This window comes from Octodon degus, unplaced genomic scaffold (assembly GCF_000260255.1).
Source record: "Octodon degus isolate 3935 unplaced genomic scaffold, OctDeg1.0 scaffold00008, whole genome shotgun sequence".
Lineage (NCBI taxonomy): Eukaryota > Metazoa > Chordata > Mammalia > Rodentia > Octodontidae > Octodon > Octodon degus.
In genome coordinates this window covers 25,919,869-25,947,527 of record NW_004524584.1, presented here as the reverse complement: position 1 = coordinate 25,947,527, position 27,659 = coordinate 25,919,869, and the positions used below count along the sequence as shown (strand labels likewise).

Below are 27,659 nucleotides of genomic sequence, written 5' to 3'. Positions count from 1 at the left end.
TGAAGGAGCTAAGGCTTTTGAGGGTGTATTTTATGTTCACTAAGCCATCGGATCTTGCTCTTTTACAAGTAAAATAAAACTTACCAATATCTAAAACCTGACTGTTTTATGCTGTGAGGACATTTTAGCAAGGAAGTCTCAGACATTTGCCTGGCCAATTTGGCATGGAGTGAAAGGAGCAAGGGTTGTGGTGTGTCATTCCATGGCAGCCTTCACCATGGACACAGAAAAGCTACGATAGAGGTTTACTGAGGTCTTGTCATGCAGCTTTCTTGCCAGATGAGACACACACACACACACACACACACACACACACACTGCAGCAAGCTTTTCACGGGATTAGATTTATGGCATTTTCTGGGGCAGTGTTTTCATTTAGAAGACAGCATTCAAAAGATTTTGTAATGAAGATGTTGTCCATAGAGGGACATGAAGCCATTTGCCTTTCTACTTTGAGTGGTAGTGAGGTGATACTGCCCAAGAAGAATGAGGAGCTGGTGTTTCAGAAGCAGCCTTACTTGCTTTACATATCTCCTCTTAACTCCCAAGCAGTATTCACTGTAAAAAATATATCTATACAAAAGATGGATTATAAGAAAAAGCAAAACAAACCTAGTTAGAATACTTAGCTTAGGGAGAAAGTAGCAAGCGTGCTTCCAGCTGAAGCTAGTGGTGTGGACATACGCACACAGCTAACTTCTCTATACTGGAAAGTCACTAATTACATATGAAAGAGATAGTTTCTTCAACCCTCTAAAAATGCTCTAAAATCACAACAAAAGAAAGAAATGCCACATTTTTTTAATGGAATTTGGAAACATATCCAAGATCAGTGAGGCCAAGACCGGCAGAGGGGAACTGCTGGGAGACATCGACACAGCCTCCAACCCAGACCACGCCAAGCACTTGCAAGGGCAGCTTTGGCTCGTGTCTGGAAAGTTGGGTTTCGGGAAAGCCAACCTCCCACCATTCCCAGGATGACAAGGGTCTTACTGTGCCTGGGTCTTTCGTGCAAGCAATGCAGTATGCGCTGAGCTGTTGTGTCCTCTGGGGTGTCTAGTACTTTGGTACGTGACAGGTCAGCATGCCAGGCCTGAGGAGAACCCATGAGTGCTGACTCTGCAATAAACATCCCTCACTGAGACAGAACTTCATGTGTGGATGTGTAACTGTTTTGTGGCAGATTAAGCTCTTGTGACTCCACTGGAAGCAGGTCATATTGGTGTTTGGTAGTGGGAACTTCCACAGCCTTTTTTTTTTTTTTTTTTTTACTAGTTTTGCTTTGTAGCACATAGAGTCTGATGGATGTTACTACTTAGTTGTAGAAACTAGAAATGTATCGCCAGCGCCCAGCTTCTGCACGATAAGGTTCACAGCCCAGAGTCCATAGAGCTCAGGAGTCGGCAGCCTCACTTTCTTTGCTAGTGGTGCAATAGTTTGGGTTTAAAAAATTATCAGGCCTGCAGACCTTCTTTCCTCTTCCAGAAGAGGCCTAGGCCTACTCTATCCATCCTTCCTGGACCTCTGGACACTGGGTCTGGAGCTGGGAAAAGGCTGATGCAGAGAAAGCCTGTGGAGAGAAACCAGAGCCCAGGACCCTCCCTCTGCTTGTCTCCCGGAGGCCTGCAGGAGCTGAGGACTCCATCTTGAGGCAGGGCAGGACACAGGGGTTCCTGGTGAGCCAGCAAGAAAGGGTCAAAGCTCTGACTGCTTCCTCCATCAGTGACTCAACTAGACCACCCCATGGTCCTGTAGCTCATACTATTACTTCTTCATTTAAATACCTGAGAAACTACGCAACTTCCAAGTAAATGAATAAACAAGAGAACCACTGAGTCGGATTGGAAGGGAACTAGACAGAAAATACAAATATCCATATCAATTTACTCTATCACCCTGGCATGAATAGTCTTTACCTTGTGATTGGTAAAACACCAGATTTGATCTAACCAAAATTATGGTGTAACTATACCAAGACGGCAGGCCATGGGAAGAATGCAGTCATGTGCAGTACAACACAGGAAGCGCGCCAGAGAACAAAAGGCCAAACCCTGCTTTTCCGTGGTAGGTAGTTAATGGATGGTGCATAATCTTGAAAATTTCATGTTAGCTCTGTGGAGGAAAATGCAAAAATTCAACTGAAAGAAAAGGAAGTAATTTCTCATTGATATTAAAGCTTAGCGAGAGATTTCACTCTTGTTTTAAGTGTATAGTTAGCATTGATAAAAATATCTTAAGTTATCAGCATAAGTAGGTGTATTACACGCTGCTGGTTTCCTCTCCAGTAGAGCATCATTTATTGTCTAAGGGAAGACATGTGATGTAGAATTGCATTAAACATTAACTTCTCTATTTCTTACTGGGATGACACAGTATTTAGAATTATTGTCAAATAAATCAGCATGGGAGATAGCTCGGCAGCATAAGTGCCTGCCTGGCGAGCGCAAGGACCTGGCTTTGATTCCCTGTACCACAAGCCGTGCTGACACTGAAACCAGGCCGTGGGGTGCACGCCTGTAATCCCACAATGGAGACTGAGACGGGAGGGTCACCACGAGTCTGAGCTGCGCAGTGAGACCCCGTACAAAACAAAATAAATAAATAAATGACTAAATAAACCAGTAAGTGCCCCAGGCGGATTTGCACCGTCCAGAGCTCTGCCCCATCCAAGTCTCACAGCCTGGCTCACTCCGCAGACTTTCAGATCTGTTCTCTTTCGGCCTGCCAGGACCCTCCCATCCCTGGATGTGAGGAGAAGACCCGTGAGTGAGAGGAACAAAGCAAACCTGAGAAGTGCCGCTGCTGCGGTGAGAAGCGAAGTGATGGAATTTTTATAGACGAAAGTGTCATTTCTGTGTTTCCATGTGATACTCACAAACTTCAACGCTTTGAATCTGTGATTCCGGGCGTATATTATCAATGAATCTTAAACAAGCATGTAGTGTGATAAACAAAATACGCTTCTATCATTTTAACTTTAATCGTTTAAAGCAAATACATAAACATAACACCAAAATAATCAGCTTCTTGAGTTGCCTATAAAGTGCAATTAAAATGGTTTGCACAAAATCACCGTTTTTTCACATGTGATGTTGTTTATTGATTTAAAGTCCATGTTTATGAAGGCTGCCAATTCCTTTTGGAGCTCTCGAGAATCCCAACCATTCTAAAAAATACCTATTTTCACATGGTTTTAATTTTGTAGCATTTTAGGATTTGAAATTTTGGATTCCCTTACCTTTTTCTAAAAGAAAGGAATTTCCCCAAAGATTAACGTTCTGGGGTAAGGAACTGTGCTTTTTCTCTCCCAGGAGTACCAGCCTTGTAACACCAACCCGTGTCCCGAGCTGAAGAAGACCACGCCTTGGACACCGTGGACGCCCGTCAACATTTCCGACAACGGCGGCCACTACGAGCAGCGCTTCCGGTACACCTGCAAGGCCCGCCTGCCGGACCCCAATCTGCTGGAAGTGGGAAGGCAGAGGATCGAAATGCGCTACTGCTCTAGTGACGGCACCAGCGGCTGCTCCACGGACGGTGAGAAGCGGTGTCACAAGGCCGGACCGCGCCCAGCCACAGACCTGAGCTTGCCTCGGAGGCCGGAGATGCACAAGGGGGAAGATTTTCTCTGTCATTATGGCTTAGTAGTTCTTGTCACAAGGGTCTTACAGAGCAGAATTAACTTCATACAGAAAAATGAAGGAAAAAAAAAACCACCTTTACTATAAAAATTTACTTATCCTTTATCTGTGAGGGTTAATTCAGAGGCCCCCAGTGATTCTATGAGGTTAACAACACTGAGTCATAAATAAAATAGAACAACTATAAAAATATAGTATAATAAAAGGTAGGTGGTCTTCTCCTTGAGTCAAGGCCAGTACTCCTATTTTTGGCTGGTGGCTGACCGCAGGTAACTGAAACCGCAGAGCATGAACCAGTGATGAGAGTTCTGTGTTTAGGTGACTCTCCAAATTCTAGCGCCCAAGTAACACTTTGCTTATCATAGATCCTGCGTAGTTTGTGTTCACTAGATCTCTCCAATTCCTATGGAGGGCTCCGCTTGGCAGCCACCGGCTGTTCTTACCTCACAGGTCTCCAGGTCTTTTCCAGGGAGCGACAGGCAGCCTGGAAGGTTGGAGGCTGCCAGTTCTTGTCAAGCTCCTTTCTCTTTAAAAATGCACTTGCTGGATTCAGAGTGCAGAGTGCTAACCATTACACTTGTTGGAGCCAGGGAGATGGTTCAGTAGGATAAGAGCTTGACTGGCAAACGCAAGGATCTGAGCTCAATCCCCGGTTCCGCCAAAATAAATAAATAAATAAATAAAATAAAAATGCACTTGCTCCTCTGCTTGTACTGCCCTTACTGAAGTTCACTCCCTGTTGAACTCAGACTACTGCCCCCGGCTGGGTATGTAATCCTTTAGTTTCTCAAGAAGACGTGAGTCACATGATAAAGGGTTTTTATGTAAGTGAAGGTGCAACATAAGTAAAACGTACACTGCCCATCTACAGAAAAGGAGCAACCAGGTGATCATTACTCCTCCTCATCTTGTAAAAACTTGTGATTAGCAGGATGTGAATATAGTGAAACTCTAGGTGGACAGCTCAAGACCTAACCTGAAGGTCTACATGCTGAGACATGATCCAGTACTCTCCAGTTGGAGTTGTGATATGAAATACAACTGTATATGTATAGCTGTGATATGAAATACAAGAATATATATAATATATATACATATATATAATTTCCAGTTTTTTCAGAATGTTTTTCTAGTCTAAATAGGTAACACAAATTTTTTAAAGATAACCTTCCCATACAATCTTAATAATCTAACTATGCCCTGTGCAGATTTTTGTAAGGATATATGTATATGATTTGGGATACATTTATGCTAAGACATTATTTGTTTATGTGAAGGTTATATTTCACTGACCTTAATGTTTATTGCTACTCTGGCGATACTTTCTTCAATTTATTCATTTATTCCCTGATTGCAAAAGAGACTCAACTGTCTCGCTTCTTATGCCTTTAACTGTAAGAGAACAATGAACAAAGCTTTCTCTATAATTAGATTCCTTTTTCAAACTTGCATTCTTAGATGCAGATAAAACCAAAGCTAATGTGTGGTTAAATGTTTATAACATAGACTAAAGAAACATTTAAAATACATTTGTAAATGACGCCCTGTACTTTCTCCAAAAGTCTGTTGTGGGCACAGCTTGGAAAAAAATTTCCTGCGTCCTAATGGCTTTAAATTCTAGAGCCCATCCTCACATTTCGGTATTGACATCTTGAGATCACAAAATTGGACTCATTTTCCCTCACCACACAAAATGAGGCTTAATTGTGCAGAATTGTCCTTTATTGATTACCCACAACATACGGGTTCATCCCCGAAAGCACTTCTAATTCACTCGCTCTGAGGACCGTCTGTCCTGGGTCTCACAGGCAGAGTTTCCAAGCAAACAACAAAGTTCCTCCAGGTCAGAACTGTGGTTGTGTTTGCTTTCTCCGAACTGTGATTCCTCATAACTTCCCTGTACCCTTTGAGAAGTATTAGTTAGAGCTTGTGTCCCATGACCTACTGCTGAGAAAAGTTTTGAAGCTTTTTGCTTGTGATTGGAGAGGCATTTCAACGAATTTTGCCTGAGACTCTCAGAGCAGTTGTCGAGTTAAAGAGCTCCCAGGAGACCTACTATATGTAACTCTGCAAAAAGTGTTGACTGCAGTATCCCAAAGCCTGCTGCTCCCACCTAGCCCACGCTCCAGCTCCTACATTGCTGCTGGTCCATTGGTCGCTGGAAAACACAGCTGTCAGCAAGCATGCTCAGAGCCTTCTGGCACGTGAGACATTGGGCAGGTTCTACAGGGGTGTGCTTGGTTCCAGGACATGCATTCTCTAGGGCAGAGAGGTGTTTCTGTGGCCTGTGAGCCTGGAGCAATTTACACAGCCCCTCTCCTCAGCATCAGTGGCTGAAGGAACAGGCTCCAGAAGTGTCTGACTCTGACCCATGGTTTGAGACCCGTGGTTCCTGATGCCAGTGGGTTGTAGAATTTCTCTGGAAAGCGAAGAAAACTTCAGTTTTGTTTAGAAGTTTCTACCCCACCCCACCCCCCAAAAATGGACTGCCACTCTGGGACTCAATGAGGAATTTGCCCCGCTGATGAAGGGAGCTTCCTCTGTGAATAGCAGCTGTGGAAAGGAAGCCTCAGTTCTAGCAGGTTGTGCTATTCTTTTGGCTTCTGACATAGGAAAAGGTTTCACTGAATTTGAGAAGATAATTGAGACAGAAAGAAGCCAGGCCCGGTCGCCATCCCTTGGAGAACACCCGCAGAATCACTCCTTCGGCCTTTCCTTCCTCTACAGGACTTTCTGGGGACTTCCTGCGCGCTGGGAGGTACGCTGCCCACGCTGTGAACGGGGCTTGGTCGACCTGGACACCCTGGTCCAAGTGCAGCCGGGACTGTGGCAGGGGCATTCGGAGCAGGAAGCGTGTGTGCAACAACCCGGAGCCCAAGTACGGGGGGATGCCGTGCCTGGGCCCGTCCGTGGAGTACCAGGAGTGCAACGTCTTGCCCTGCCCAGGTGAGTGGGCTGCGTCCTCTGTGCCTGGGAGGGCTTCTCGTTCACCAAAAGGCGCTCAGCCCCCCAGCTTTGGGTTTGGGCGCTACCTTGTAAAGAAATGCTTAGGTAAAGGGCTGGCCAAATAGCTCTCAGCAGATTAAAACGCCTGTGAACAGGCACAGGGGCTCCGGGTTCGATCCTCAGGCCTGCCATGCTGCCCCCACCCCCAGGGTACTCTGAGACTGCAATTGAGATTGGGCATGGTGGCGCACGCCTGTAATCCCAGCTCTTGGGAGGTTGTAAACAGGCAGATCACTCCGAGTTGGATCTAGTAGTGAGACCCTGAACACCCTGTAGGCCCTTACCTAAACAAAAAGAAAAAAAAGAAAAAAAGAAATTCTTAGGCAATGTTGGATTAACCCTGTCACCAAAAAGGAAAAGGGGGGATGGGAGACTAACAGAGGAGTCCTCAATTCCTCACCCTGTCCAGCTAACCTGAAGCCCAGTCCGGCCACTTCACCCTCTATTACACTCGCCCGACTATTTCCAGCCACAAAGCATTCCTCCGTACACCCAGCTTTTCCAGCCAAGCTGATGCTGAGGCTGGGAAAGGTCACAGAGCCTTTCTTTCCCACAGCCCCAGTGAGAAGATTCCTCTCTGGGTGCTGGGAGGAAGCCCGTGGGCGATAGCGCAGGATTTGAGAGGATCGAGGGAGTATGTGGTGGGAAGGTCAGCACCCCCAGGCCCCTCCCCTCCTCAGGCTCGAGTGTGTCTGTTCCTCCAGTTGTTTGGACGCTGCTCCGATCCCTGAGTCCTGTCTGTCTCAGACACACTTCCATCCGTCATCTCTGGGTGTTTTGTTTCAGTGGACCTGCTGGCCAAGCCAGAACCATGAACTGAATATCTCAAAATAGCTCTGCCCCCATTTTCCATTTAAGGCCAAGAATCCAAGAAATGTGGCGGAATTAGTCAGAATACCCATGCCACTTTCCACCCGGAGCGGACAAGTTCAAGGCAGGATAGTGCAACCGTCAGCTCTCTTTGCAGCCTTCTGGAAAGTTCCTATAAATACCTCAGAAGCTAGCTCAGCAAGGGGGAGAGCAAGGAGCCCCAGGGCCACAGATGCTCTGCTGCATGGTCATCAACAGGAAGCTGTGCAGCTATTTTTACCTCACTGAAGACGTTCTCTTGTTTAACTCTGATGGGTCCTAGTGAACGATTCCTAATGGTGTTGTGTTCCACTAAAAATAATGTTTCTTGTTGTAACTTAGAATGTAAACATATTTCCAACTACAGGAATGTAAAATACCCTTTAAGTTAATGAAAAAACTTATCTCCAACTCTCTAGTATTACTAAGGTTTTAAAGATGGTGCAAGGTGTTTTCTTTACCTTCTGTGGGTTTATCTAACTAGTACTTTCTTTTTTAAAAAAAATAATTTTACTGAGAAACAAATAGCAATGAGTAGTTTCACAACTGATTACTAGCACATTTTCAATAATTAATACATTGCATATTGTTGTCTTAGTGGTTATTGTACAAGATACAGACATAATATCCTGTCTCAAACACTATTAGAACAGACCTCTCTATTCGTTGAAATAAGAGAATGGAGCTGTATATCTATCCTAACTATTTTGAATATACAGATACAAAATGGTTGTTCATTTCTATCCCACTTTTTTGTTAGTTTTGTCAGAGAAGAGTATTCTATTGTCATTTAAATACTGAAAGTGCATAAATTCAGCAAAATATTCCAATATAGTCCAGTAGTCCATAATAGTAGTAGGTTCTCTGTAAGTCTGGCAATGTCAGAAGTTGTTGACTTGCACCTTTCACAGCTCAGCATATTAATATGCCTTTACTTTTTATACTTTGTTTTCATACTTTTCTGCTGGATGGTTAAGAACAAGATAAAGCAAGACGTATATAACAAGAAATGTATCTTTTGTGTCTTATAAGGTCAGTCAAATCCCCTCAGGATTTATCCTGAACCCTGTATAGCAGTTTATAGATCCTTTGTCAGTGTCAGCCATGTGGATGAGTCACAGCATTTCTTGACCAATGTGCTCTCTGTGAAAGCCTGAAAGAATGTTTTCTCTTCATGTGACTCTCCTTAGACACACTCTACATCATCGTTCCTTTTCCTCTGTGGCCCCATAATCTTGATCAGAAAATTTGGAGCACAACTGAGTTACATGATGTTATAGTACAGGTTCTCCTACGTTCTGAGTTTGCACTGACCTTGAAAGTCTGGCTGTCTTGCAGCCCTTCTTTTTCTCTAGTTTTTGGTCTGCAAACTTAGGTTGTTAACCTTCCAGAAGACAGGCTTATTATTATTACTAGTACCTTCTTTATACCAGTTGTTTTCAGGGTTGAGAAACAGCTGATTCTCCTTCCTGCCCTTTCCTCCTGCCATGTTTGATTCAGTGCTGAACAACCCAGACTTTGACCTACAAAGGCAGACAGTAAATGGTTCTTTGGTGCCATGTAAGGTTTATCAGAAAACTTTGCAGTTGTTTGTCTCAAAATTTTCTCGAGGCCTCATAAAACCTACCATGCTAAACTGGATTCTTTTGAACAAATTTAACAGAAACAATCCCATTGTGTCTTTGTTCTGCAAACAATAAATGCCATGGAGACAGAGCACTGAGCGTCTACTATAGGGGCCGACCTTTTGAACGGAGGGAAGGAATTTTCACAAGTGTGTGTTCTCTGGATAACGCCTATTTCACACTCCTGGTATTCGAGGACGCGGTGGGAGACCTGGGTCCTCATTCTGTGGGTGGCTGGGTGGTTGTGCAAGAGACTTAATTTCAGAGATCCTTGGAGAGGCAGAGCACCCTGTTGGCCTTTGGTGGGGAGCATGTTGCGCATGCTGCACGCAGTGTGGAGAGTGTTCAGCACTACACACGCACGTGTCCTGAGAGGCCTCGAGGCCGGGCTCTACATCCCTGGGTGTGCACAGCGTGCCCAGCACAGATGCATGCAGCTTGGCTCTGGTCTCTTTGATCACTGGTAACTGTACTCTTTGTTATATTTTACTGGAGTGATGGAGTATGTAGCTAGAATTCCTGGAATAAGAATTTATATCTTCAGCGCCTGTTTAAGCAGAGCACAGAGGCTGAGGTTTGATCCCTGGCATGCCGTGCCAGCCTCGCTCCTAGGGCACACTGAGAAGGAATTGAGACCGGATGTGGTAGTGTGCACCTGTAATCCCAGCACTTGGGAGGCTGGACACAGGTAGATCACTATGAGTATGCGTCAGATCTACGTAGTGAGACCCTCTAGACCCTGTACTAAATTTAGAAAAAAAGAATTTATATCTTCTGTTGAATTAAATCATAAATTTCATTTGACCAGAAATAATTCCCCAACATTACTTGTTCTGATTCCCTGAGAGGAGCATGAGTCTAAGCTTGAGTATTTTTCTGAAGTCCATGAGCCAGACCTTCATAAGCTAACTCAGATGTTGGCTCAAGCCATGCGGTGACTCTCAGGAGACTTTGGGGTGGAAATGGCAAAGATTATGTGAATTGTGAGCTCTCATGCTGGACATGGGCCTGTGTTCAGCCAGCCACTGCCATTCTCAGCTCCACACTTGCAGTCTCTGCAACCTGACTTCTCTGTGCCTTGTCCCACTGATTTCTGGAACATTCCTGAGGGCCATAGTAAGTGGAAAACTTACTGAGTTTCTGCTCCCACTCCTCTTTATCCTCCCCCTCCTCCTCCTCATTATTACTATTACTATTATTTCCTATTATTCCCAGCCTCATCCCACCTCTGAAGTGCTAGCCCTTGCTCATGTTTGCTTTGCGTCCTTGATCCCTGCTTCCCCAATCAGAGTTCAGAATGCCCCCTCACACTAAAAGCTACTCCTTAAGCTGTTTACTACAGTTTCTATTTTAGAAATACATCAGCTTTCCTGATGCAAATGGATATGACAGTATTTAACATCCTTTTCTACACTGTACAGACCCCAAGGCCCACATTCTCCAAGGCAGCGCTCCAACATGTAGGTACAGACATGATGTAGAAGACAGGAAGCAAGGCCTAGTTTAGCGTTGCTAGGGCAGAGGGTGATACAGATCACAGGACTGCCTGTGAGAGTGAAGGGATACTTGGAATTCCCCCTTCAAATGCTTTCCACAGTGAAAGCATCTACTTCCAAGTTCTTCTCGTGTAACCCTCAGGGCATGAACCCAACGGAAATAGCACGAGCCTCACTGGGCGCTCCCCAAAGGGGTGTCTCAGCAGTGCTCTTCTGCTCCTATGAATCCTCCAACTGTGCAGGTTTCAGGCTGTGGTTACACTCGCCGTGCTCCAAGATAAACCGCCCACGCTGAGGAAAGCTGTCGTGACAGAGGGATGTTGGGGTGTGTGTTGAGGGGCAGCATCTCAGCCTAGATCAGATGTGAAGCAGCATATATAGGAAAAAATACTCTTCGAAATACCTCCGAAGAGATGTGTGAAGCTGTTAAAGTTGCATGATTATGGAAAATTGACAAAATAAGCGCATTGATCCTTAGAAGACTTTCTTTTTTAAAAAATTAATCTAAGATCACTTCAGGTGAAATTTTCTCTCTGAACAAATGCTGAAGTGCACAGTGCAGTGTGTTCAGCCAGAGCTCTAGGGTGGTAGAGTAGAGCTCCAAAACTTGCTCCTCTTGGATAACTGAAACTTCATGGTAGTTGAACAGTAACTCCCCTGGAACCTTTCCCCTATATCCCTGGGAAACCATTTTGTAATCTGCTTATATTAGTTTGACTGTTTGAAATACCATATGTGAGTGGGCTTATGAGTCCTTGCCTTTCTCTACCTGGTTATCACATTTAGTATCTCTCTCAGGCTGTCCACCTTTGGGTACGTGGCAAGTTCTTAAAGGCTGGATAATATCCCTTCATATCTACACACCACATTTTCTTTATCCTTTCCCTTCATGTTTTGGCTCTTTGCATATCTTATCTGTTGTGTACGGTAACTACCATAATGGTCCCAAGAATGCTACGTCCTTAATTGCAGTTTGTTTGCAGACTGTGATTTCCAGTTCTGGATGCGTACCCAGAACTGGGATTGCTGGATCATAGGGTGAATTAATTCTTAAGCTCTTTTTTAAATCTTCCTTTCTGTTTTCCTTAGGTTCTGCAGCATTTTACAGTCTCACCAACAGCATCTAAGAGGTGCAATTTTTAAGAGCCCTTGCCAGTATTTTCTCTTAAAATAATCCTAGCCATCCTAGCAGGCAAACAGTGAAAGCCGGCAAAGAGTCTGATTTGCTTTCCCCCAAGGATTAGCACCTTCTCATGAACCCATTGGCCTCCCAGCTGCAAGCACATCAAGCGCAGCATAAGCCAGCACTGCTTGGGGAATGTAGCTTGCTCAATGTGTGGCTGTCACCCTGTCTAGCAGGCACAGCCAGCCCCATAACCCTGCACTGCCTGGGAAGTTCTGAGATGGCCATGCTACGTGACACCTGGAATTCAAAGGCCTTGAGACTTAATTTCGCCCTGGAATGTGCCGTGTGTAAGGCTACCCATGAGATACCAAGTTTCTGGTTAGCTTAAAGACAGCCAAACTCCTGCCAGCAAGTGAGAACAGATGTGAGATAGGACTTCTGAAATTTTCTCAGCTCATAGAAGATATCTGCCTTCTTACAGCTGTTAATATAGGCAGTATCATATATTTGATTAATTTGTCTTTTCTCATAAACCTTATCAACCATTAGGGAAAATATTAAATTCAGCAAATTTATATATAAACTATTTAGTCATGCATTGTATATTAGATGGCAAACTTATTTTTAATTGACTTCAAATGTTTTTTTCTTTGTAAAGACATCTTTAGTCAGGCTTCTCCAAAATGCTGAAATCACTTCGTAGCTCATGCTGGCCTTGAACTAGTGGTGATGCTCCTGCCTCAGCCTCCCAAGTGCTGAAATTACAGGCATATGCCCCATGCCTGGCTCAGAAATGTTTTCTTTTCACCTGTGCTTATAGCTAAAGGAAAATACTACTTTCATTAAGAGATAGTGTATGATGATGGATGCAGTGCAGTGAATTCTAAGTTTTTCTGGTGCAAACAACCTTGTGTCTTAAGTTATTTCAGCAGTCTCAGTTGTGGTTGCTTCTGTTTATTTAGTAAACACAGGAAATAAAATATGGTAATAATTATATTTACATAATACTGGTGGATTTCTCTCTTTAGGCTTTTACTTTGGGGAGCCTTGGTTTAGCTAATCCCCCGCAGAGGGTCCAGTGTCTTACCAGGTCATGTGGCACTCAGCTGAAGAAAGACGAAGAGAGATGTGCAATTTTAAGGGCCTCTGGGATGACCAGTTGCTCTCAGCGGAACAAAGAGCCAAGAGTTAGAGTGACCATGTCCTTTATTGCTTGCGTCACCAGCAAGAAAAGTTGGGGAAAGGCTACAACTGAATGCTCAGGAGTAGTGGCTTCTGCAGGCATGGCTTATAAAGCAGAACAAACACTCTTGTACCAGGCACAGAGGCTCCCCAGTTAGATAGTGGCTTAACGAATAACTTGATGTTTGGAAAGCCAGGAACTTTACTGCTGGGAAGGCATATTTAATTTTGACTCTTAGGGCCTCAGCAGAAATATCATCTCATGCCTTAGCCCTGGAATTTCACAAGGTCTTACCCAAGCCTCCATTCCAGCCACTAGTAGTGGGGGGCAGTTCTGCCACTTTGCAGCACTAAGACATGTTGCTGCCTTGGCATACTCGGTCACATTCTTTTTTAACCACTTAAGGAAACATTCACCTCTATGCCATCATCTTTGCACATACAGGAGTGAGCCAGACAAAGATGAAGGCTAAGCAGAATGGGCAAAAGAGAGCTTCATTTCTCAGGGGAATGTGGCTTTGTGGTCTCTCATACTGGCTATGGTTGCCTTTACATTGTGAAGAGAGTGTAATACCTTCTTTGACAAAGTCTAAGAAGAATATGGTTGGTTACTCAGAGAAAGCCTCAGTCCGGAGTTGGCCAAGCAGCAAGTCATGTCCGATACGGTCACACACCCAAGCCAATGGGAAGTCTCAGCTGCAGAAATGTCATCTGTGTCAGAACTGAGGTTCCCTAGACCCAGAGGGGCTGGCAGGGTCCAGAGTTCAAGATACTGTTCTGCAGGAATCAGAGATAATGTGAGCAGACAGAGGTTCTCTGTGCTTCAGGAAGTTATGGAAAGGTTTGGCCAACAAACCAGTTCTGCCCAACACCCATGTGAGACTGGCTGCAGGCATTTGGACTCCTCTCCTTCGTTATTTAGAGTTTTGGTGGTTGCCCTTGCTTTGATTGTTTAGTTCCTGAATTTAGGAGGCAGGCTTCACCTTGCCTTTATAGTAGGCTTTTCTCTACTCCAACATCAAGGAGGAAATTGCAATCTAGTTAGAACAGGAAGTTGTCCCGTGAATCATGATCCTTGGCTGTAAGTCTTGCCTGCCCAAGTACCAGATTCAGATGCCTGAGATGAGCACTAGCCGAGGGGTGCACATTAATTAGCTCACAGTATGGCTTGCGGTCCTCCTCATGATTCGGAATTTTTTTTTTATTATACCTATTTTGCTCCTTTGTCACCCTCAAGCTTAGACAGTATATATTTAGTAACAGTTTATGAAAGAACATGTACAGAGAACTGTAGAGAAGAAGTATAGGAAAAACAAAATCCAAGCTAGGACCCATGAACAAAGAGGCTGCCCTCAATGAGCACCGCTCAGTGTGTGGTCCTTAGCCACGTGACCACACCCACTGATTTTTCAAGTAATTTGGGTTCCACCTGCAGCTGTGTCAGTTGTTTAACTCTGGATTTCTGAAGGGCTGACTCTGTTTCCTTCCCAGTGGATGGTGGATGGTCCTGCTGGTCAACCTGGTCACAGTGCTCAGCAACATGTGGCGGAGGACACCACATGAGGACGCGATCATGCACCAACCCCGCCCCAGCCTATGGAGGAGACATCTGCCTGGGGCTGCACACTGAAGAGGCTCTCTGCAACACACAGCCCTGCCCAGGTGAACAGCGCCACGCCACCTGCGTACTGTGGGGAAGCTGTCTCTTTCCATGACATTTAAGTATGAAGTTGATGATACCCTGTCAGAGTACCAGAAGGGCAACAAATCAAACCCACACAATTACCCTTAATATGACTTCATTACATGTTGTTCCATAGAAAAATAATTTTCCCTTTGCCTCGTCTTAAAAGCCTTTAGCACCTCAGTGGTATAGTGTGTGCCTATTATTCTCAAACCCACACTAAGGGCAATCCATGCCACCTTGACCTTGAGTTTGCTAGTGACTGACAAGCAGTGCCTTAAGGGAGAGAGAAAGTTGGAGGAAAGACATGGGGAAAAGTAACTGTAGAACTCCCACCCAAGTCTGCAGGGCTGAATCCCAGGAATCCCCCATGCTCATGGTGTCAGAGGACCCCTAAGTATTGTTCAATGAACAAGTTCTTGAAGGTAACATAGAGAAAGCAGTCATGTTTGGTGATGAGAAGACTAATCCAGAGGACCTTGACCGGCCTCAGGACTCTGGGTGTCAGAATTCTGGGGGCTGCATTTCTGCGAGTGCAGGCATCTGCATACATGCCCCAGAGCCCTTCCTGCCTCTCCCGCTGCACGCACAAGAAGGAGCTTAGTTTTCTGAACTATAAGGAATTCTCTGGATCTGACTTTGACAGTGAAACACTTTATTAGCTTGCGCTGTAGATCTGTCTAGAAAGATCACTGTGGTGATGCTGATATTGAATAGGGCAGAGAAAACCAGAGTCTCAGTTATCCCAAAATGTGGCACTTTATTTATTTGGAAGAAAAACTGCTTCTTTTACCTAAGTCAAAGCATAAGTTAAAATTCCAAACTTCCCTTCCAAACTGCATACCCCCAAAATGTCATTTTATGTTGACTAGCAGCCCATAAATAATAAAATTTCGCCTTTTTGAGCTTTTTACGTGGCCATGAAAGCTCTTCTCTCAGCAGCAGGGAGAGCTGCACACATCTCAGCAGATCTTCCACTTGAGGGCAGATTGTCCTTCCTTCTCTTATCTTTTGGCCTGGACTCAAGATGTAGGAATTGTCCTTATGCTTTTCAGTAGCCCCAGCCCAGAATGAATTTGATGGACTTAGTAGGTGGATCTGTAAAATTGTTTTCACAGCAGAGTTGAGCAGGCTTGAAACTCCAATTCAGCATGCAGGAAATTCTCAGGAACACAGTTACTTCTCTTGCCTGAGCACACACCCTGTGGAGCACGTTCAGCAGTTGTCCAGGAATATGCTTAAGGGCTGCTCTTTGGAGTGGAGCACTGACTTGGCAGAAATTCTGTCTCCATTGATGACTTCTTTCCACTGACGCTAGCAGTTTGTACACAGCTAGGTCTCTTGGATTAGCTTATCTGCTGTTGGCCTGCAACTACATAAAGTCATGTGAGCATTAGAAAATTTATTTCAGGGCCAACCAGATAGCTCTGTGGACTAAAGTGCCTACTTAGGCAAAAGCAGGGCTGGCCCCGCCCCCAGTGTGTGCTGAGCATGGTGGCACTCACCTGTAATCCCAGCCCTTGGGAGGCTGAAAATAGGAGGACCAAGTCTGATCTGTGTAGTGAGAACCTGTAGAGCCTGTACTAAATCCAAAAAAAAAGAAAAGAAAAAGAAAAGGAAACTTATTTTAGAGATGCTCTCTGTCTGAATACAAAATGGGAATGTTTTTATTCAAAGTGTGTATTTTATGTAGTGGACTGATCAGAAGATGCAAAGGTATCGTATTTATGCACATAGTTATTAGAAGCATATTGGGAAAGCCTAGAATAACTTTCATAATTGGACTGTGCTTCCACGGTGATTGGTCTCAGTGAGTAACCCTGCTGTGCTCTCCTCTTCCACTCCCTGCAGAGAGCTGGTCAGAGTGGTCTGACTGGTCTGCCTGTGACCCTTCTGGGGTCCAGACCCGGGTCCGCCACTGCCTCCTCCCATTCCCGGTGGGCAGCCAGTGTTCTGGGAACAGCACAGAGAGCCGGCCATGTGTTTTCGACTCCAACTTCATCCCAGGTAAGGGATGAAAGGTAGAGGTGTTCATCAGCGGGGACAGAATCATTCCAGCTCTTAGCGAGAGGACTCAGTAGTTCGAGCTGTGTCTGAGTGTAGCATTTGCTGGGATAGAAGTGATCTTATCAAAGTTTCTGGTTTCAAGATGAATTAAATGTAGCTTTATCAATGATGGTAGATGTAGACTATGATGCAGTTTATGAATTTCAAAGTTCTTGACCATGTTTTCTGTAATTTATGGGTTGCAATATGTTCAGGAGATTTGGCTTAAAAAGTAGGCTATATGGAAATACTGGGTTAAATACATAGCCAATGCTGTGTGTACATGTGTGCACGCATGTGTGTGTATGCATATGTGTGTACTCGTGTACATACAGGGAAGATTCATTCTTTTCAAGAAACCCTCACGATATTGGAGGAAATAGATGTTTATCATTGTGCTCACCCTGCAGGAGAGGTTGGTTTGTCCCCTTTCAATCTACCTTTTCATTGTGAGGTCGTAGTTTTTGTGACAAGTCACTTGTGTTCTCACTGTGGGCATAGTGCTCTCTGTACACGTATAAACCATCTAACATATAACTTCTGCGAAACAGTGCTATACTGGGAATAAAGCAAAGACCAACCTACTACAAGAAATAGTAAAGTTTAATCCTATTAAGTGGATTTTATTTGATTTTCCATTGGTGGAAAAGATAAGATCCTAGAGAAAATTATTAGTATTAGCCTCATAAGGCACTTCTAGTGTGGATAGCATTATGAGGTGTAATCAAAATATATGATGAATAGTAAATTGGGCCATTCTTGTTATAATAAAAATTTATTACTCATTGTTAATGATCAAAATACTTTCCCTCACTTGGAATTCACTTGCTCCATTGTTCTTGCTGCATTCTGAAGCAGTTCTGGAAGTTTTCTTTCGTGAATATTTTTAACAGTTATAAAAAAAACACAGTGAGTGCTGCTACTAGGTTCCACCCAAGGAAAGACAGGGCCACGAGGACATTATAGCTTGTTTCCATTCACCTTCTGCTTGGAACTCAGCGCTGTGTGTCTTCCGGCTATTCCGCGAAGTCGCAATGACCATGAAAGGTGAACATTTTGAGTCAAGTGAGGAGGTTGGGGTGGCCCTGGCAACATACCTGCAGGACCCTCATGACAGAGAACTTTGCAAAGTGCTTTAGGAAATGGCGCCAAGGGTGGGATATGTATGCTGGAAGAGAGAACATTTTAAGGGGGATTCTGGCAATGTACCTTTTACTGTCATTTTTTTAAAAATGTATTTGGTACAGGGTCTCACTATACAGCTCGGACTTGTACTGATCTTTCTGTTTTCAGCCCCTTCAGTGCTGGAATTATGGGCATGTGCACTAATTGAGACTGGGCGAGGTGGCACAAGCCTGTAATCCCAGCTCTTGGGAGACTGTAAACAGGCAGATCACTACGAGTGTGATCTAAGTGAGACCCTGAACACCCTGTAGACCCTTCCCTAAAATCCAAATAAATAAATAAATATGTAAACATTCACCATAGTTCTTCATTATACATCATAGACATTTAGGAGCTTGTTGATTTAACCACAGGGGCATATTTAATATGAAAAATCAGTAGAAAAGGGAGTTCCTTTCCCATACTCCAGAAAGGATATTTTTTCTTGGGGTTTAGAACACTTCAAAGACCTGACCTCTCCCGGCATCTCACATGTGGAGTGTCATGACAAAGGCCGTGAATGGGCTTCTGAATAGTGATTTAGATTTTAAGCTATCTTAGGTGTTAAGGGGATTTGTCTGAGCTCTGGTAAATTGTTTTCCCCCAAAAAGAATGTGACAACACAGGCTGTGATGTGCCTTCACGCAGAGAGACACCACAGGGAGCCCACATTTGGCAGATGTGACAGAAAGGCTGCATTTTAACAGGGAGTCAACGTGCCCGGATTTCAGCCTGAAGGACCACAGCATTTTCTTTCTGTCCTATTGAGCCTCATCTTTAACAATGCACTCACCATTCTTAAGTCAAAGTCACCTACTGAAGGTGACTCAACCCAGTCCACTTTGAATTGATTAAAAAAAAAAATACACTTATAATTAATCAAGGTTTTGGGACTGAGACTCTCATTAGATTCAAAATCATTAGACGTTTTGTAGTATGGCATGAATGCAAATGTCTTTCTGACACCTTTTATACACTGTGATTGGTTTTTTGTTTTTCTAGAAGTATCCGTGGCAAGATCCAGTAGTGTAGAAGAGAAGAGATGTGGTGGTAAGTTCTTCCTTCCAACCCATTTCTCATTGGCATCTTCTGATCATTTCTTGCTCCTGTGTTTTCTGTGTTTTTGCTGCTGACACAGTGGAGAAATTTCTGGGTCCCCAAATGTTACATTTGTGTATAAATGGGAGTAGTTACCATTTCACATGCGGATTAGGGGTTGCCACATGGGGTCCCCAAGTCAGCATCCTCGGCATCCCTCGGTGGCCTGATGGAAATGCAGACTCTTGGACCCCGTCTCCATCTAAGTACCAGCTTCTCCTGGAGTCTGACCAACTGTGGCTTCGATAGGTCTGCAGATGCTCCTGGGAGGTGTAAGCCTTAGGCGTTGGGGGTGTTAGTGTGATCCACAGGTAGATCTTGCATGAGTAAAATGCAATCCAAGCATGTTCATGCAAACCCATGGCAGCCACGCTCAATCTGCAGATAACAGGAAGGACGACATTGTAGCTGGGCATACGATGATACCTATGTCACCAGAGGAATTTTTCAAACTTTCTACAACAATGAATATCAAAAAGCCACATTCTTGTGTCAAAGCTTTGTTCAATGTGGACCTTGAACATGTGAATGAAACCTGACTGTCCGATCTCTGGATCCACTGACCATGTCCACCTCTAGTCATCCTAACTAGTGTCCATCCTCCGGCACTGCTTTGCACCTGCGTGGCTGACGACACATGCATGCTCATTCCTACCATAATCCCCCCTACCAGGGTGATCCAGAGAGCTCAAACCCAACAGGTTGGAACTGAGACACTCATTAGATTCAAAATCATTAGACGTTTTGTAAGTGTGGCAAGAAGGTGAATGCCTGACACCCTTCATACACCGTGATTGGATTTTTGTTTCTCTAGAAGTATTGGTCTTTGATTGGTCTTTGATTATACTGCCATGGACTCCAGAACTTCAAGGCATCTTTTCAGAATGCACCTACCATTGGTAATGGCATTGCTTAGCTTGCTGACTGTATCCTCTCTGTTTAGTCGGCCATCTGTTGGTCCACCCACTTTTTCATGCACTAATCTGTACCAGTTTGTAAGCTTACTCTGGAGACCTGTTTAGCCTCTGCCCATTCGGAACAAGCATGTGGTAAGAGACACAAGCACTGAGGGAGGCAGTAATCCAAGGTCTGATCTAAGTCACTGCAGTCAGTTCACTGACTGGTGGTGGCTAACGTAGGCCCCGGCTGCAAAGTGAGCAAATGGCAGCTCTCGTAAAAAGAATCGTATCGGTGAGTTCCTCTTGGTTCTTTCAGACTGACCAGTGTGTGTCAGACATTCAGTGTAGCAAATGCACCATGTAGTCAGCATTCCACGTGGTCCTCACAGAGAGCATTGGTGTGGGCGCCATGGCCCGCAGCTTTCCATGGAAGTTTTGAAAACAGAAGAGCTTTGCAACTGGGCATTCACAGATTTCAGAGGTGTGATTGGGAGCTCATACTGCACATTACATGATACCGTCAGGTTCTGGAGGTAAACTCAGGAAGCAATCTCTTCAGGGGACTTCCATGAAAGTGGACAAAGTCAGACATTAGTGCAGCAGAGTGTGTCTCCATTTCCAGAGATTTCGTATTTGAAAATTGTAGAAGAGATTGACCACTGTGTCTTTACCTGTGAGTCCTAAGTGGAGACCTCAAGCCTCAGAGAGTAATGTTGCTGGCTCCAGTCTACACAGGTAATAAAACGTCCAAGCCCTGCATCCCAGCAGTGGGATTGAGTGGGAGGTTCACACGCAAGAGATCTCAGGAAAGGATCTTTGCAGTATGTGCCTAGAAGGACGGTGGGCAGGGGCCTTGAGCCACAGCAGTCCTGGGTAGGTGATGGTCAGCACCATGGCTCAGGTCTGTCTGCTGCCTGGAGGAGAAAATGCTACTCAGAAGGGGAGCAGTGTATAAAGTGCCCTACCATCCTCAAGGCCGCATAGCTGGTAGCTCAGCAGAGTTGACTGCAGCCTCCCATGCACACAGTCCATTTCCCCAGGACAGCCTCCTTGCCCAGATCCCTGTGTGTAAATCCTTCTGGGCTTTGAGCATGAAGGAGACACCGCGCAAAGCCACCTTCATCTTGGAGTGATGTTTGGTGGCTAAACCAGTGTGCTAGATAACTGGGCACACCAGAGCCTACCCTGGAGAAGCTGCTGGCTACATCATGGAAGCATGAGTTATTCCGCATCCTTTGGACCTGATTGTTGTAGCTCTTTAGGCTGCTGGCATTGATGTATGTGGAAAGAGATGAGATAGAACACAGGAAGGACTAATCGACAAGAACCATCACCTAGCAAGGATGTCTGGGATATTTAGCAAGACAACACAGATGTATTTTCCCTGAAACCAAACAATCAAACTTTGCACTGGAAATCATGCAGTTAAACCAACTGGAGGATTAGTCTCTATTCCAACTTTATTGACCAGAAATAAATTAAAAATAACAAAAAAGAAGGACACATATTCACAGGAAAGGACATGAGTAAACAGCTTTAAAAAGATATCGCAGACACTGCTTTTTTTCTCTCTAGAAAATGCTCTCTTATGGAGATTTTTCAGCTGAGCTATTTTTGGTTGCAAGAGACACAAAGACTCTGTGATCCTTGTAAAGCTGTCAGCTGGCCGCAGCCTTCCCCAGGCACCTACGGGGAAGATTCATTTGACTAATGACAAAGTATCTACGTGTGGGGACCATCATACATCTTCTCTGTGTCATAATGAAATACGAGTTATCAGTACAACAGAAAATGTTTTTGTCAGTGTGTGGCATTAACCCCAGGGAGTCCTAACAGCTAAAATATAGACACGAAAGCTTGTGTGATATCTATACTTGCTTCTTTTAAGGTCAATCCCAGTGTTACAATAAAGTTCTGGTGATAGCTGTGGGATGGCCCTGGGATGTGTTAGCCGATGCCTCCAGGCTGGGAGCCCCAGGGCTCCCTCAGCTGCATGACCAAACCAGGAAAGGTGGAAGGTTTGTGAAGTCTTCTGTGGTCTTGTGCCATTGGCCAAAGTGCGCCGGGTGTGGAGACCAGGAGGGTAGCTGTGCAAAGCTCTGGGGTCATCTGTCTGGAGCATCAGGCCATCAGTGCTCAATACTCCCACGCTTGTGGCAGGAGCTGCATTCTTGTGTGGAATTCCAGGTGCCTAGCAGTGTGACGTTGGGCAGGGATGACCCTGATCCCAAGAGAAAGTGGCCTTGGCTAACTGTGTCCCTCCACCTCAAGTAGCACATCCATCTCCTAGCCTGAAGAGAGAGGAGCTCAGTGTACCCCCACGTGCCCCTAAACACCCTGGCAACCTGGTGTTTGGGGCACATGGGGGTAATGAACTTTTGGCATCACATGTTTCAGGGGCTCTGTGGGCTTCTCCCATCCTGAGGCTCAGCTTCTCCTGAGGGCTCTTCCCACCCTGGGCTCTGTGGGGACACAGGAAGGATTCAGCCAGAGTCCTGGCATCCTGCTAGAACTTTGCCCCAGATGGACATTGGAGTGCTTCCTTGGCACCTGTCAGCTGTGGGCCTGCACTGGAGGAGGGGCTCTTGCAAGTAGTGGGCATGGACAGTAGGCTTCTGAATCAAGCACAGGGAGGAAGTTCTGTGGAGGAATGTCTTTCCTTGAGGCAGAAGGGAGGGGAGAAGGTCCTGAAGGTTAAACTGCAAACACACCTGGCCACAGAGATAAGGGACAGAGCTTCAGGATCGTGTTGCCCCCAGAGACCTGGAGACTTTGCTCTGAGGTCAGATGGCCTCATCTAACTTCTGAGCTTGTACCCAGCAGGCATCTGCATAGTTCTGCTTGATCCAGGGTTGGCAGGACACAAAAGTACAGCAAACGCAGAAGATGGGCCAGTCCACCACTGTGGTGCACAGTGGGGACCACTGGAGGAAAAGTGAGAGTCCTTAGGGTGTGTTCTGCACAGGGGAGGCATGAGCCTAGTACCTCCCAGGTGGTTAGTCACAGAGCACCGAGACCGGGTGGAAGGAGGAAGGACCTGTTCCGTCTTGTATGACTTCTCCTTTCAGCTCTGTCACCACTGCCTAGATGTTGCCTTTGTCCCCAGAAAGGCTTGACAACTTCATAGTAGTGTTTTGGAAACTCCGAGTGGCTGCCTGGTTCTTTATTATTATATGCTGGGCATCAAGGCGGCCTCCGGCCCCCCACACCCCTTCTTATTCAGTGATGTAGGTGCATCCAGCTCACATTTTCAATACTTCATACTCCCACCTCAAGGAAAAGAACCTCAAATGAAGAGATGCTTATTGAACAGAGAAACAATAGGTGAAGAGATACAATTGGTGACCTCCTAAGATATCATATTTTATTCTGTTAGCACAAATCCTTCAAGTCATTGGAGTAAACCATTTTTCTGATAAGATCTTCAAAATACAACATAAACAAAAACAGCAGTGGATCCCGTCTACACACAGGTGTGCAGAGCATGGGGGGACCCTCAAAGGCAGAGCTACAGTAGTTACTGTTAATAGAGAAGGGAGATGGATTTTTTTTCCTTTAGAGCCTTTAGAGGTTTCTAATATGCAGTGTGTTTACATTCATATTCAAAACTATAATGGAAAATGTTGTTAAATGAAATAATAAGGAAATGGCTGGGGAGATAGCTCAGCGGCATAAGCCCATGCCTGACAAGTGTGAGGTCCTGAGTATGATGCCTGGTACAAAAAAGAAAATAATACGGAAAACAGGGGAAGCAGTGTGGCTCTCAGGTGTGTAGGGATGAGAGTGTATCCCCTTGTTGGATGCCCTTGAAGGAACAGGTGTACACGGTTCCCCAAACCCTCACAGGCCAGAGATGGCAAAGAGTGTGGGACAGAAGAATAGCATTGGGCAAGTTTCAAAGGAACAGACAACATAGATGCTTCTAGCATACTAATTTTTTTTTAATGAATTTGGTTGTTTCAGGGTCTCACTGTGCAGCTTTGATTCATAACGATCCTCCTGCTTTCAGCCTCTCTAGAGCTGGGATTATAGGTGTGCACCACTATGGCCGGACTGTGACCAGCTCAGCCCTCCCTGGGGGCAGGGCTGTCAGGGCAGGTGGTGCCAGGGATCAAGTACGGTCCCTGTACTTGTCTAAGCTAACTAAGCAGGCACTTTAGTCTGCTGAGCTCTCTTGCCAGCCCAAGCACACTAAGTTTTAAGATGCATCTAATTTATAAACTAGATAAGCATGAATTTAACATATACCATGTTCCCTCTGGAGAAGCTATTGCCTGTGACAGGTTAAGGGAAGCAAATGGGACTTCTTTCGCTTTACAGTGAGCATGCTTATCCCTGCCTCTTTGGCTCAGAGTGCCTCGAGCTGGTGGGTAGCACCGTCTTCTCCAGCACAGCCTCATGTTGCTTGTGTCCCCCAGAGTTCAATATGTTCCACATGATCGCCGTGGGCCTGAGCAGCTCCATCCTCGGCTGCCTCCTCACCCTGCTCGTCTACACCTACTGCCAGCGCTACCAGCAGCAATCCCATGATGCGACTGTCATCCACCCCGTGTCACCTGCCCCTCTCAACACCAGCATAACCAACCACATCAACAAACTGGACAAGTACGACTCAGTGGAGGCCATCAAGGTAAGCAATCAGCATGACAACTGCAGCCACGTGGGCAAAGCTCGGTGGACCCTGGAGTGTTTGCAAAGCTCGCTGGTGTCACCACGTAGTAGGTGACGCCAGAAGAGGGACCGTTAGTGGTGAAGGGCCCTGTTAGCTTTGCCCCTGCAAAGACAAGAACTTCTACTGGGAATATAGTTAGAGAGCCAGGAGGTCAGCAAAAACTAACATGCTGGAGGCTCGAGGGTCCCTGGCTTCTGTCTGGCTCAGCCCCATCTGTGCTCTGTGCATCTGAAGGGAGGTCATGCAGGGAGAAGAGCATCCTGCAGAGAACGTGTCCATGACTGAGTGACACGGGCCATACTGTCGGACGCAGGTATCCAGATCTAATGCAAGAATAAGCTGGCCTTTTCTGAACCTCAGTATCTTCATCTTTGAAATGGGTTCAGCATTACATATTCCAGTCAGGTCAGGTGTGTAGCTGGAAAGGTGTCAAGAGTTCGTGTGTACTTCCCCAGGTGGAGGACATTCCCTGAGCTAGGTCTGACTGCACTGTCACAGTCCACTTAAGTTGCTGGTGCCCCTTAGCACATTTTGAAGGCCTCCTTCTGCTTTCATGGTTTGGTATGTGAGTGTGTGGAGTGTCTTCAGCTCTCACTGCCTCAGGTGGTCCTTGGAAGTTCGCTGTCCTCACCTGACCTCTGACTGCCCTGTGACTGCATTTCTCCCTTACCTGGGCAGTTTACCTTGACCCATGGCCTCTGATTGAGCCATGATCTGGAAAACTTTAGGACTGCCCCAGCAGGGTGAGGATCCCAGAGAATGAGAGTCAGGAGTCAAGAGCAGGCCCTTAGACCTCGCGCAGTGTGCAGAGGGACAGGAGCTCCTTCTCTGAGCAGGGAGCTTCCAGACCAATGCCAGGAAGCCATGAAAGGGCTCCTCTAAGCACGAGTCCTGGCATGGAATGGCCTGTGTAATTCCCTTGGTCTGGGCTCCTTTGCATCCACTTTTCAGGTGACCAGAAATGGTGCAGCCATGGAGGCCAAGGACACTGAGTATACGGGTGGTGGCCTGGTCTTTAATGAATCCTTCTAGAACTTTCACGCACACCTTTCCCAGACTAGTCCCGAAGAGTTGGTCTCTGATTACTTGGCTTCATCTTTATTTTGTCTTTAAGCACTCTCTACTTAGCATACTTGGTTTCTTTGGAGTTGTAGGTGACTTATGGCTATCAAAGGGCCTTGTGCCAGAGATGGCACCTCAGCATGTTAAGCACAGCGTGGAAAGAAATCGATCCATTTAAATCTGATGCATTCATGTAAATAAGATCTGTCAAGATCACTGATAAATGTACCTGTCCAGTGAAAACTTAAAACTACTTAAATATATTCTTCTATGTGTGGTGATATTTAAAGTCTTTTGGTTGAAAATCATTCAAGTTTTTCTAGAAGGTTTGATTTGGGTTTTCTGATGCCTTGCTTCTCGCAGTAACTTCTTTACTAGAGTCTAAAAATAGAATCAAATATACCAAAGATGGTCAGCCTCCCTGTACTTATCAGGCAAGTCTTCCACGAGACTAATAATCTGGGGAAGCCGGCCGTGAGAAAATGCTTTCCAAGATAATAAAACTGGGCTGGCCAAATAGCTCAGCCGACTAAAGCACCTGCGAGCAGCCACAGGGCCAGAGGTTTGATCCTCTTCCATGCTGGCTCCTCCCCCGGGGCGCGCTGGAACAGCAACAGAGACTGGGCAGTGGTGGTGCGAACTGTAATCCCAGCTTTTGGGAGGCTCTAAACAGGTGGATCACTACTAGTCCGGTCTAGTAGTGAGACCCTCAACACCCTGTAGACCCTTCCAAAAATAAATAAATAAATAATGAGACTATAAGATCCAGCTCAAATTCTACATCCTGGGCTCCTGGTTATATTCATTCTAGCGTATTATCTACTGAGTATTGTGACATTTTTCAACGTATATATTTTACAGGCATTTAACAAGAACAACCTGATCCTAGAAGAAAGAAACAAATACTTCAACCCTCATCTTACTGGGAAGACCTATTCTAATGCCTACTTTACAGATCTCAATAATTATGACGAGTACTAATGACTCATATTTTTGGCTTCTTGTAAATCCTCAGTTCCTCAAAGCCTGTGCTCCAGACTTCCATGTTTCCAAGGCTTCTAAGAGGAAGTTTGGGTCTATTTCAAGTGCATTTCAAGCCATGAGTGTCCCGTTGCTGCCCCAAATACACATCCTTAAAATGCCACCGAAAGCTAAATAGGACACAGTGAAAATCTGGTCTACAGTGAACAGTTGATCACTGTGAAATGAGCCATGGTGTGAAGTTTTTTAAATCATATTCAGCCTGTTGTTCCATGAACTTTATTTTACATATATGCCACCTGTGTTGGAAGGTATCAGAGGAATACAAATTTCTTCTTAATTTGAGGTCTTCATGTCTTTATTCAAGAAAATAAGCACCTTCTCTGAGAGCCCCTCTATCCACAAGGTCCATATTGTTTGACAAATTGAAGAAAATGAATTTGGTCTAAGGAGTGTTTGCCACGGACCTCCCAATTTTCATATTGTGGAAAATGCTATAGGTTCTCAGGAGCAGCTATGTTTGGACTTGGAAAGCGTCTTGCCCGAGAAAGCCCAGGAGTCCAGGGAGCCCACCTGCCCTGCACCTGCCCAGGTGATGGTCAGCTGAGAGGCCCACCTGGATCTGGAGGCCACGACTGCTCCGCTGTGGAATGAACACACGGGACCCAGGCACAGACACAGGGACTCAGGACGGCACTCTGCGGCTTGCTGCAAAACCAGCCTCCCGGTGACTTCTGCTTTTCATGTTGGCCTGAAGCCCACCAGGAATGTCCCACAGAGCAGCCTGTGGAGCAGTCACTCTTCAGAAGGTGGATCGACTCCACACCTCCTCTCCCAGCACACAGATATTGCCAACTAGGGAAAGTATTGAGAGTTCAGATCTAGAAAGAAAATAACTTTTAGAAATTGTTTCTGTATTATTCAGAGTATTTGAAGAACTGCTGCATAGGGACAAGCATCTTTTTGTTTTCCATCTTCCCTGATATAAGTAATGCACCGCATTTGGCCCCAACCAAGAATATTAATGATGTGTAAAACTGGCTTTCTTTGCCTGTCCTGGTGCACACAGAGGCGACACCCCATACCAGGCTGCCACTTGCAGCTCCCAGGCCAGAGGGGGCAGGTGTT

General features: G+C 45.4%; 1 protein-coding gene across 3 annotated transcripts in view; it reads left to right on the top strand.

The window, feature by feature from the left end:
* The window catches only part of Sema5a (semaphorin 5A), a 530,837-nt gene extending 503,407 nt beyond the window's left edge, over positions 1-27,430 (top strand). For all 3 annotated transcript variants that reach the window (XM_023706626.1, XM_023706624.1, XM_004625196.2), the window contains 7 exons: positions 3,312-3,537; positions 6,369-6,587; positions 14,417-14,587; positions 16,461-16,616; positions 18,822-18,869; positions 24,235-24,446; positions 26,412-27,430. In XM_023706626.1, the coding sequence (XP_023562394.1) occupies positions 3,312-3,537; positions 6,369-6,587; positions 14,417-14,587; positions 16,461-16,616; positions 18,822-18,869; positions 24,235-24,446; positions 26,412-26,531 (1,152 nt within the window). In that variant the 3' untranslated portion in view covers positions 26,532-27,430. The remainder of the gene's footprint in view (positions 1-3,311; positions 3,538-6,368; positions 6,588-14,416; positions 14,588-16,460; positions 16,617-18,821; positions 18,870-24,234; positions 24,447-26,411) is intronic.
* Positions 27,431-27,659: the final 229 nt, after the last annotated feature.